The following is a 12,565-nucleotide window of genomic DNA, read 5'->3' as shown; positions in this document are numbered from 1 at the left end:
GGATCTTGGGCACACACACACATGCCCGGCGTGAGTTTTAAGCCACCGGGTCCGGGACACGAACCACGGTCAACCACGTGGGAGTCCAGTGACATAGCCATTATGCTAACTGCTGGTTCCCACTAAACTATACTTTTAAATAGCTACTGAGCCTCTACCTTCATGCTTGGCATTGTAGGAAATGTAAACTTCACGAGACATGTTCCTTCTTCTTGAAGGAACAAATAGAATAGATAAGGCACATGTACTAGAAAAAGGGTACCTTTTTATTCTCAAGAATTTTGAAAAATAATCACATGTTGTCACTCATTTGTGAAAACTCAAAACTTGAAGAGGAGAATAGTGGTTGCTAGAAATTGGGAAAGAGGAGCCAGCAGGTGGGGTGGTGGTTAAGATGCTAAACTTCCACAAGGGTGACCATGGTTCTAGTACTGGACCTGGTGGCTTGATTTTTCACTCTGTCTGTCTGTCTGTCTGTCTCTCTCTCTGCCTCTCTCCAGGGAGTGCACATGCCCTATAGTAAATTAAATAATAATAAATAAAATTAAAGAAATAATTCTTCTTTTTTTTTTTGAGAGGTTTTCGCTATAGGGCGCGTGCGCTCACCAAACAGAGAGAGACATAGAGACAGAAAGCAAGAAATCACCCCCCAGGGGGGATGGCCACGCCACAATCCCTTCTCCTTCATTCTCCTCTCGGGATCTTGGGCATGTACACACACGCGCCCAGCGTGAGTTTTAAGCCACCGGGTCCGGGACGCAAACCACGATCGACTACGTGGGAGACCAGCGACATAGCCATTATGCTAAATGCTGGTTCCTAAGAAATAATTCTTTAAAAAATGTTGGGAAAAGTGGTGAGCATAGGGAGTAGAGACAGAGTTCAGTTAAGGGATACAGAATTGCAGTTAGGTAAAAGGATTGAGTTCTAAACTGTTCTAGCAGAGTAAGGTAGCTATAGTTAACAATGATTTGTATTTCAAAACAGCTAAAAGAATTTTGAATGTCCCCAATACCAATCAGTGATAAATATTTGTGATAATAGATATGCTAATTACCTTAATTTGATCATTACATATCGTGTTCATGTAATTCACAATTCCACTGAACCCCATAAATATGTACAATTATTATATCAAAAATAATTCAGGGGACCAGCAGTTGGCGTAATGGCTATGCTGTTGGACTCCCATGTAGTCGACCGTCGTTCTAGTCCCAGACCTGGTGGCTTAAATTCGCACCGGGCGTGTGTGCATGCATGCCCAAGATCCCGAGAGGAGACTGGAGGAGAAGGGATTGTGGTGTGGCCATCCCTGTGGGGGGTGATTTCTCGGTTTCTATCTCTCTGTCTCTCTCTTTCTCTTTCTGGCAAGTGCATGCACCCTATCGGAAAAACCTCTCTAGATAAAAATAAATAAATAATTCAGAAAAGAATCCAAGGTTGTGTAATATAACTATACATGGTGTTTATGTATAAATTATCCCATGTGTTGTACATATGCCTATCACTACATATGTGTGTGCATACAGTTTACTTCATGCTTTAAAGTTCCTGGCTTGCCTGTTAATTATTTAGGGCTAACAAGTATTCTTCCCCATTTGTTTTAGTGAAATTTCCTCCCAACATAGTCAATATCCATGTGAAACATCCTCCTGAGGCTTCAGTCCAGATACATCAGGTTTCAAGAATTGATGGCCCAACAGGCCAGAAAGTAAAAGAATCTCAACCCAGCCAGTCCCAAGTCTCTTACCAAGGCCATCCTGTCCAGAAGACCCAAACCATACATTCCACATACTCTCACCAGCAGGTCATTCCTCACATCTATCCTGTGGCTGCTAAAACGCAGCTTGGCCGGTGCTTCCAGGAAACCATTGGGTCACAGGTAAGTGGAAACCCCCAGTGTATTTTAGTAATACATTCTAGATGTGCTGTCCTTTTAATATGAAAGCCAGGCTTGGTGAAATGATTTTCTGTAGAAAGAGCTGGCAAACTGTGCCCCATGGGCCTGTTTTTATAAATAAAGTTTTATTGGTACTCAGCCATGCTCACACATTTACATATTGTCTGGGTCCACTTTCATGTTTTGACAGCAGAAGTGAGTAGTTCCAATGAGCTCATATGGTCTACAAAACTCAAAACACTGTATGACTCTTTACAGAAAAAGCTTGCCAGTCCCTGATGTGTAACATAGTCTTTTGTAGTGAGCTTCCAGAAATGTTGGAAGTCTGTGATTACCTGTTTATATTTTCTTCAGTTAGGATGATTTGTGTATAAAACAGGAGTTTGGCCTGAGGTATGTTATAGGAGATCCATTTTGCAAAGCTTTTTGAAAATATTTGAGCCTTTTGTGGCTAGTAAGTTGAACCGAGTTTTCGAGCTATGGCGTGATAATAATTCATGCCATCACTTACTTTTTTTCTGATAACCATTCATAACTAGAATGATAGTGCATAGATTATTTGAAATACATTTTAAATATCGTTGGATTTATCTGCAACTTTAGACTTGTATTTATGTCATGAAGTAAGGGAAAGTTTACATTTTCCTTCAAACACATCATTCAGTGTGAATAGCGAAGGCAATCTGAAAGCGTTGGCTCCTCTCTGGCTACTTGGTGGGCTTATGTCTCCTGCTTTGGGATTCTGTGAAAACGACATAGACTTTGTCCTGTGGCTCTCCTCTTATCCTCTTGCGGTTTAAACACCTCATGAGAGGAATAAATGAAGTGTATTTATTATTATTCCTCTATTGTTTCCTGAATATTCAGAAATTATGTGTGTGAGAGATACTTGAGAGTAGTAATAGAATCAGTTGTTACTGCCTTAGAAACCTGAGAAAGGGACCAGTAGATGGCGTAATGGTTATGTCGCTGAACTCCTGTGGTTCAAGTTCCAGACCTGGCACCTTAAAATTCATGCTGGGCATGTGTGCATGTGTGCCCAAAATCCCAAGAGGAGAATGGAGGAGAAGAGATTGCAGAGTGGTCATCCCCCTGGGGGGTGATTTCTTACTTTCTGTCTGTCTCTCTGATGAGCATACTCACCCTATAGCAAAAAAGCAAACACATCATTCAGTGTGAATAGCGAAGGCAATCTGAAAGCGTTGGCTCCTCTCTGGCTACTTGGTGGGCTTATGTCTCCTGCTTTGGGATTCTGTGAAAACGACATAGACTTTGTCCTGTGGCTCTCCTCTTATCCTCTTGCGGTTTAAACACCTCATGAGAGGAATAAATGAAGTGTATTTATTATTATTCCTCTATTGTTTCCTGAATATTCAGAAATTATGTGTGTGAGAGATACTTGAGAGTAGTAATAGAATCAGTTGTTACTGCCTTAGAAACCTGAGAAAGGGACCAGTAGATGGCGTAATGGTTATGTCGCTGAACTCCTGTGGTTCAAGTTCCAGACCTGGCACCTTAAAATTCATGCTGGGCATGTGTGCATGTGTGCCCAAAATCCCAAGAGGAGAATGGAGGAGAAGAGATTGCAGAGTGGTCATCCCCCTGGGGGGTGATTTCTTACTTTCTGTCTGTCTCTCTGATGAGCATACTCACCCTATAGCAAAAAAGAAAAAAAAAAAAAGGAAGGAAGAAACCTGGGAAACACTTTTCAGTACTCACAAATCAATGGTAGAATTATTACATTTTTCTAGGACAGTGAAAAGTGTAGGAAGGAAAGTAACATGTGGCAGTGGAAAGAGCGTGGATATGGAATTTTAGAATCTTGGTTAGAGCCATGGGCCTAGCACCTGGTAGCAGGAGACCAGGTTTCTCTGCAAGGTGGACACCAGAATGTAGAGCTCTTGGGACTTTGTTAAGATGAAGCTAGATAATTAATGTGAGCCCTGTTTTGCAGATATGATAAGACTATGCAAATATTAAGGAACACTGATAGAGGTATAGTCAAATTTTAAAGTAGTCACAGTAAATAATTGCTTCTATCACGTAATTTCAATAAAACTAGGAAAGCCTTGTTTCCCCAAACATCTTTATTGCCTGTGAATACCTGAAATGCAGGGACCTGACATAGCATTTGATTCCTTAATTGGAGTTCAGTATTGCAAAAGCTTTTAGGGGAAGCAACATCATCAATTTAACTTGTACTTATAAGTGAAGACTGAACTTTTGTGCTAAGGGCAAGTTTTGATAGGAGCAGTGGGGCTGCAGATGAATTTCACATACTTCACATTTTTGCCCCAGACTAGCCTTGGAGAAGGAGGGCAAATTTGGTGCTATTTGCATTGTTTAGTCATTCCAACTTAGGCTGGTCATGGAGAAAGGAAAAAAGCAGATCCTTTTAAAATTGTGTGCCCAGTACCTTTCTCCCCAGTTTCCAAGTTGGAACACAGATGATAAAAAGCATGAAAATGAGGCATACCAAACTTGTTATTGTTGTATAACATTAGGCAGATGATTGCTAACTAGAAAAGATCAAAACAAATGATTAATTGTAAGCCTAAACCGGACTACACAATAAAAATGAATTGATAATTCTTGGAGTTACCCAACTAATTCAGACTTAGTTCAGGATTTTTGCCTTATCTGGATGCTTCTCTGACTTTTGTGACTTTCGGTCTAAATGATCCAGACAGTGATCTCAATTCTTAATTCATTTTGCATGTGTAGTCACTAACACACAGCTTCAGAGTAAGACCTGTTTTCAGAAGGCATTCTCAGCATATGTGTACTCTACTTTCTATTCATAAGAAATGCTGCTAGATGCCCATTTAATTTGTAAAATAATGATGATCCAAGCATTTAAAGAAGAAAAAAAATTATTGGCAAATAGTCCATGGTATTTAGATGTAGCCTACAAACATGTTTTTTTTTTTTTTTTTTTAAATTGTGCTTTGTTGTTAAGGTTGACTTGCAAGCATAATTACAGTTGGGCATTATAGGTGGATTTTAAATGAATGGTACCGCCTACATCCCACCTTCCCCCAAAAAAGAGAAACAGCTGCATACTTTCTATCTGTTGCTTTGCTCAGTGGACACACACTTTTTTTGTTGCAGGTTTCAACCAATAAGACTTTTAATGCAATATTTCCAATAAACACCTATATTTATATATTGCTCTGTGAGGTCATATACAAAATAAATTTGATAGAAACAGTCCTTTTTTCCCAGGCGGCTGCCGAAAATGGCGGAGGGGCAGGTCCTGGTGCTCGATGGGGCAGGTCCTGGTGCTCGATGGCCAAGTCCATCTCCTGGCAGCCATCATGGCCAAGCAGGTGCTGCTGGGCCGCAAGGTGGTGGTTGTGCGCTGTGAAGGCATCAACATTTCTGGCCATTTTTACAGAAACAAATTAAAGTACCTGGCCTTCCTCCACAAGTGAATGAACACAAATCCATCCCGTGGCCCCTACCACTTCCGGGCCCCCAGCTGCATCTTCTGGCAGACTGTACGAGGCTTGCCACCCCACAAGACCAAGCGGGGCCAGGCTGCTCTGGACCGCCTCAAGGTGTTGACTGGATCCCTCCACCCTATGATAAGAAAAAGTGGATGGTGGTGCCTGCTGCTCTCAAGGTCGTACGACTGAAGCCTACAAGGAAGTTTGCCTACCTGGGGCGCCTGGCTCACAAGGTCGGCTGGAAGTACCAGACAGTGATGGCCACCCTGGAGGAGAGGAGGAAGGAGAAAGCCAAGATGCACTACCAGATAAAGAAACAACTCATGAGGCTACAGAAACAGGCCAAAAAGAATGTGGAGAAGAAAATTGGTAAATACACAGAGGCCCTCAAGACTCATGGACTCCTGGTCTGAGCCCAATAAAGACTGTTTATGCCTTAAAAAAAAAGAGTTGTTCCCCCCCCCCCTCGTGGTACATTCTTATTATAAGGCAGTAAACATTCTAATAATTAGGTGGTAAACTTGGGATTGAAAACCTCAAGATAAACTGTTATTAATGCATTTAAATTCAGGTAACCTTCATAGAGTTCAGTTTCAGAACTGTTTGGATGAGAGAGGAAAACGGATGATTGGTTTAGAAAACTAAGCTTATAGAGCAGAAGGAGAGATGAATAATTAAGAGAGGGAAGAAAACAAGAAATGGACAAGGAAGAGGTACCAGAAGTGATCAGAAAGGGAGATAACTTGGGATTTTGAGCAGACTTTAGCACAGATGTGAAGGCTCTTAAATCTGAGATGTAGCACGTATAAATGACTTGGTGACAGTGACAGGTGACAGGATCAAAATGATGAGAACCTACCAGATCACGTGATCAAGCTCAGCCAATATCATTGCCTACACTCATGTGATATAGTGTACAGTGTCACCCTTGAAGTGTTCTTGCCTAGAATGTTTGACCTGAGTCTACTCAAGCCTTTACACCTAACCTCCAGTAGGTAACATGAAGGTAAAGGAACAAGCCAGAAATATCACACACATTCAGAGAAAAAGCAACCAGATTTATATTTGCCTGATTTGATAAAAAAGTCACTCTATGAAAAAAGTAGAATGACTTTGCTAGAAAAAGACTAAAGGGGGAGACAATAATAAATATATAAACTTTAATTAAATCTTGCTTTCTAAAAGAATAAAAGCAAGATCTAAAAGACATTTTTGGAACAACTGGGAAAATTTGAATCTGAGCTGGCTATGAGTTGATATTTTGGAATTATTTTCTTAGGTATGAGAATAGTATAGGGGTTATAATAGGAAGTTTTTATTCTTAACAGATGAATGCTGAACACTGTAGTAGTCAAACGCTGTAATGTCCATAATTTACTTTCACATATATTTACACAAAAATAAAGCAAAATCATAACAGTGTTGACTGTGAGAGGTCCATATACAGATGACTGAATATTATTCTTTGAATGTCTCAGCATATTTGAAAATGAGAAGGGGAAAACACTAACATTTCCTAGACTAGGGTCTGAAGAAGGACATTTAGAAGAAAAATATAGAGACAAAGCATTAATGGGACAAAGAAATGTATTATCTGTTGAAGATATTTTATAGTTTTATCAACTGGACTAGGGAGAAATGTTCACTTGTTGAAATATTCACTTTGTAAGCTAAATAATGTGATTGAATGTATAAAAGAAAATGAAATTAAAAAAAGTAAATAAATAAGAATACAAAAAAACCCCAAGAGTAATAAATATTTAAGGTAAGGTAGGCAAGTAGTGTGCTGGTTAAGGTGCTGCACTTCTATAGGGCTGACTGCATTCTGGTTGCTTGAAAATTATTCTGGGAGTATGTGTGTGCATGTCCAAAATTCCTGGAGGAGAAAGAATTGCTGCATGGCTATCTTCTCGGGGGTGATTTCTTACTTTCTTTCTCACTGTGGCTCTCTGGCAAGTGCACACGTCCTATGGGAAAAACAAAAGCAAAAACTGTGACTTGAATCAATTTAATGAGTTTTTAGAAAAGAATTTTAAAAGTGGGTGAATGTAGAGGTGAAAGACATGAAGAGACCATGGAAGAGAAAGGAATTGGCTTTCTTTCAAGTGTGAAATGACCAGGGGTCAACCTATGAAGTGAAATTTAAAATAGATGAATAAAAAGGATTTAGTGAAGAATCATGCATCAGGATTTGATTATAGATTGTTGTGAAGAAAAAGATTGTAAGTTGGACTATTCTTGACTTGTTTCAGAAACCATGTAAATGTTCCCTGTGATTGATTAACTGACTCTTAGGGGAGGATTGTGAGGCTGTTAGCAGCTACATCTTTGTGAGAAGCATGGTTGGTGTTAAGGGTGGTATATTCTTGGATGTCAGTCAGGGAGTCCAGTGGTGTTTAGAGATGAAGTGAAAGAGGTTAAATGGAAAAAAATTCAGTGGTTAGGGAACAGATCTACTGAGAGTTAAATCATGACAACAAAGGCCATGACTTTAGTTGTATGACAGAAAGAAAAGAACAGGAAGAATGGGATTGAAAATTTCTGTGATATTTTTCACCTCACTGAGAGTGCCAAGATGGAGAGGAAAAAGATCATTCCTGTTGTTTTGCTTTTGTAGAAAATGAAGTTTAATCTTTTAGAGTCCTACAGATAGTTTCTTGTTTTGGTATTACATGTTGATTTTGATGTGAATCAGGCTGGCCATAGGGATCACTAAATTTCACTTTATTCAAAGAATAGAAATTAATAAAACATATAGGGTGGCTCAGAGGAGTCATTTCTTGAATGTAAATCAAATTTGGAGTACTTGGCAAGTCATCATTTGGCAGACTTAGGTTTCTGTGCAACCTGGAGTAAACGGTGGTTTTCCATATGTATTTGAAAATGTTTGCAAGAGTTTACTCAAGGTAGAATTACAATTCCGGTGGTTACAATTACCAGGTACTTTCAGGCTAATGTCATGTTTTCATATGCTTAAAACGTAAATATTTCCATGCCAGTTTTTTTTTTTTTTTTATCTCCAAGGATAGGCCGATTTTCAGAAAATATTCCTCAAATTCATTTTTGCATCACAGAGAAATTCAACATGTATACCTTTTCCATTATATAAGCATGTCTTTTGTTTTGAATTGATTATCTGAACAGTGACCTAGCTTTGAAACTTACTTGGCAGCTGAATTTTTGGTTAGTTTCAAACATGTTTTGTTTATTGCCCAATTTCGGGAAATAAACATTTACAGTGACCTAATTATGCCAGATGGCATGAAAAGGTCTTGCCTGTGAAGTGTTTAGAATCATGATATAGAGTTCAGGGTCCAGTTTTCATGCTGGGTCTGCTGTTGCCTGGTTGAGAAATCATATGCTCTTGGTTGAATGTGGGAACATGCTTCCTAATTTGACACAGACATTATAAGAAGATACAAAAAATTCAAGTGCTTCTAGACCTTCCTGTTGCAAATGCTGGAAGAACAGAAAATTTCACATATAAAAATCTGAGTCAACTATGTTTTTAGTACCTTGCTCTAGCACAGGTAAAAATGGTCAAATAACACACAAACTTGCTTTCATAGTCAGCAACTATAAAACCCCTATAAAGGCAAAAACACCATGAGACAAACTCTAAGATTAAGGTCTCTAATATATACTGAAGAAAATAAACTTTATGTGGATTAGAAAGAAAAGGAAGGGCCAGTACTTGATGTGAAATTCTGAAATCATTGGAAAAACCTTTCTTTCCTTTAATTGTTGGATATATAATAATAAGACCTGAGGCAAAATTGAGTTAAAGTGACATAAGAACTGTTTGGGATTCTTTTAGAGGTGCCAGAAGTTGTTCCAACAGTTCTCATTGGGCAGGAAAAATGGAAACAGAATGGACCATTGGAGAAAAAGATTATTTAATTAGAGATAGGTCTTTTTTGGCAGATATATTCAATAACATCCTCAAGCTCTAAAGTTTAGCACTGGAATACACACACACACACACACACACACACACACACAGAGTACTCAAGTGAGCCAAAGAGATGCACTTAGCTTTTGTTTTAAAAATATTATTTTAAATAAGCATTATGGAGAAGTTAACAGGAAAGTGTGAGCTCATTGAGGTGGAAAGTATTCTAATTACAAGGCTGAAAGGTTTTTTTTTTTTTTTTTTTGCTGGCATTATTGGCTGGAGAGAGACTGGGAGTTGGGATGGGAGGAATAAAAAAAGCACCTCTCATGGGGATTAGTCACACTGCAATCCCTTTTCTTCCATTGTCCCCTCCTTTGGAGATTTTGAGCATCCTTGCACATACACCTGGTGTGTTTTTCAAGTTGCAGGGTCTGAAACTCAAACTGTGCAGTAGGTCATGTGAGGTCCAGCTGCCTTAACCACCATGCCACTGGTTGGCCCAAAGATGCTTTTACAAAAAGTCTCAACACTTCATCACAGAATTTTGAATGAAGAATACTTTTTGGTTTCCATTACATAGAAGCCAGTGAGAATTGGTGACAGAGATATGATGCCTGCCAGTTCCACGTGGCAGATAAAAGATGGATGGATGGATAAATGTACATCTGTACCTGGAGATGTAGATGAGAACCAACTCAGACTTTGAACATCTTTTCCGAGTGATGGGAAATGAATTTGGTGCTCAGTTAAGGGAGCTGGGATATTAAGTTCTGCTTAGACACCTGCTCTTTAATTTCTACAAACATCTCTTCTGTCCTAACTGTAAGAGTATTCCTGGGGTGAGGTCTTAAAAACTGTGATGAAAGATTAGTTTTCTCCTGACAAGAAGAATGCCAGACTCATTGTAACGTTTTTCATACTGTTCTTTCACTGAAATGACTTCATAAACTACAGGAATAGATTACAAGTTTAAAGGGAAAATACTTATAAAATGTTACAGTTGGGACTTTTGGCCTCTCACATATATAATATCCTTTTTGTGGAAAGGAGGGCTGAGTCAGCAGAGTAGAGGTGAGTTTGTGGCCCTTGCTTCCTCCCTCTTGCCTGAGGCCACCTGCCTGTAGGACAGGGCCCTTCCCCTTGAGCTTGGACCCGAGCAGTGGCCTCCATCTTCCTTTGGAGCTGCTGGTGGACAATGAATGGGGAGAGCAGGTCTGGGACAACCAGACATCTGTCCTCTCACTGAGCAGAGAGCTGATTGCATTTACTGAAGTTTGGCCTCCTTCAGGTGGAATAAGTCATTAACACCAGGCACTTCCTATGCCATCTGGGTTTTTCTTCAGTGTCCCACTCAAGTACTGCTTTGGCATAATCTAAGAAATATTTAATTGAGTGTTAGTGAGTCTGGTTGTCTCTAGTGGCTCTGAAAAGGCTGCACTCTGTAGCCATCCTTGCCAAACCTTACCTGTGTCAACAGCAGAAGGTATCCCTGAAGGTGTCATACGCAGCTCAGTGATAGGTGCCGGAGCTCCTAAGTGTTTGCTGGTCTTGTTCCAGCAACCTCTGCCAGACTGACTTTGTACAGGGGCCCTCTTGCCTGGAGTCGAGAAAGATCAGTAAAGACAGGGATAAGATCCAAAGGGGGAAAGTGCCGCATGTGAAAGAGAACATGTCTGCCTGTCACTGGGCTTCTGCCAGCGGAGGGGAGACTGCTAGTTTTACTTGGATTGGGAATATGGGGCTGAGATGTTTGTATAATCAAAATACAGATTCTTAGAACTGGAGGAGAGTACTTTAGAGAATGGGTGGTGACCCAGACATTACCCTTCCTATAGTCTAATATCCAGTCTTTACCCAGGCAGTTGTGTTCTGGTAAGCGAACAGTGTCAGCTTTAAGTGTTCATGCAGCCAGCCCGACCTGTTTAATAGACAGCAAGTCCGGGCTGCTGCTTCATGCCTCTCAGAGCCCTCCTCTCAGATCTTTTTCTCATTTTATTGACAATGAAAATGCCTTTATCATGACACGGAATATAAAATGTCCACATTTTATACCTCCAGGGCTTACTAAAATAATATACTTATTAATAATTGGACTCCCATTTTTACATATGAATAAGTATGAAAATAATTAAGATGCCGCTCAGAGTGAGAAGCCTGTTAAGCTACTTCGGCTATGGGCAAAGGACAAGATTTTATGGTTATTATATTTGAAGATGACAGTTCCGAGCATGTTGAAAGTCGTTTTAAGAGACCGTGGATTGAATTGATGGTTGATTTAGACTCTATACATTACAAGAAATGTTGAAATAGTCACAGCTGGCATCGTAGGAGCTGATGATGTTTCTTGGCTCAGTGTGATCCCTTGGAATGGAGATTAGTTAAAATGAAGTAGAATCATCTGGGTTACTAACATACCAGTCCTCTGGAAACTGACCCGTAAAGTTTTAGCGAGAGAAACTGTGTTGCCCTGTTAAAATTCTCCCTGTTCCTCTCTCTCTCTCTTACCTTTCCCAAGATGGTGATAGTACTATGATTTTTTCCTTTCTCATCCTTTCATTGTTTCCCTCCTCTTTCCCCTTTTGCCTATAAAAGAATTGATATATAAAACTGAATATTATGCTTCAACAAGGTCATTTTATGAGACTGTACATTTACCCTAGTGTACTGCCATTGTGCAAAAAGCTTCAGCATGTCTGCTTCGAAGAAATTGTTTCAGAGCCAGATTATGAGTTGCACAAGATAGTTAGTTCTTTGCTGGTCTTCAGCTTTCTTGTTTACTGTCTTCTTAATGAATCTGAAAGCTTCTAATGGCTCATTCAACTCCAATGAGCCAGGATATTTAAAATATGTCCTTAGGCCTGAAGAGAATTCTAAATATTTTGAATAAAGACAGCAGTGCCTCTCAGATGACCATCTTGGCAGAGAGTTGCTTTAGAATGTTCTAGATTTAGTGGAGTTGTTATGAAGACAGTCTTTATATTCTGTGACTTTGGGGCCAGCCTCTTAGTGTGTTTTTGTAAAATTGATAACTGGGAGAGAAATGTCATATTTATGAGCATTATAAAAAAGTTTACTTTTTCCATATGAAAGAAGGGGCAGAGACAGAGACAAGAGACAGGCAGTCCCCATGAGAGGCACTCATCACACCATGACCCACACCCCACTCCAGGCTCTGCTGGCCCTGATCATGGGCATGTGTGTATGCCTGCCTGTGTGCACAGGGACGTCCCAGCATACAACTGCAGGACCTTCCAAGAGGGTCTAGTTGCACTGCTGCTGCGCCACTGCCTGGCCCCTTAATGACCACGTTTGGCCTTCAAA

General features: G+C 40.0%; 1 protein-coding gene and 1 pseudogene across 2 annotated transcripts in view; both read left to right on the top strand.

The window, feature by feature from the left end:
• LTBP1 (latent transforming growth factor beta binding protein 1) overlaps positions 1–12,565 on the top strand; it is a 269,142-nt gene that overhangs the window by 60,287 nt on the left and 196,290 nt on the right. For both annotated transcript variants that reach the window (XM_014584279.2, XM_027768415.1), the window contains exon 3: positions 1,608–1,882. In XM_014584279.2, coding sequence (XP_014439765.1) covers positions 1,608–1,882 — 275 coding nt within the window. The remainder of the gene's footprint in view (positions 1–1,607; positions 1,883–12,565) is intronic.
• LOC102471997 (60S ribosomal protein L13a pseudogene) lies at positions 5,144–5,784 on the top strand (annotated as a pseudogene).

This window comes from Tupaia chinensis, unplaced genomic scaffold (genome assembly GCF_000334495.1).
Source record: "Tupaia chinensis unplaced genomic scaffold, TupChi_1.0 Scaffold146177_1, whole genome shotgun sequence".
Classification (NCBI taxonomy): Eukaryota; Metazoa; Chordata; class Mammalia; order Scandentia; family Tupaiidae; genus Tupaia; species Tupaia belangeri.
Note: the sequence above shows the minus strand (reverse complement) of the source record. Positions and strands in the feature narration are given on the sequence as shown.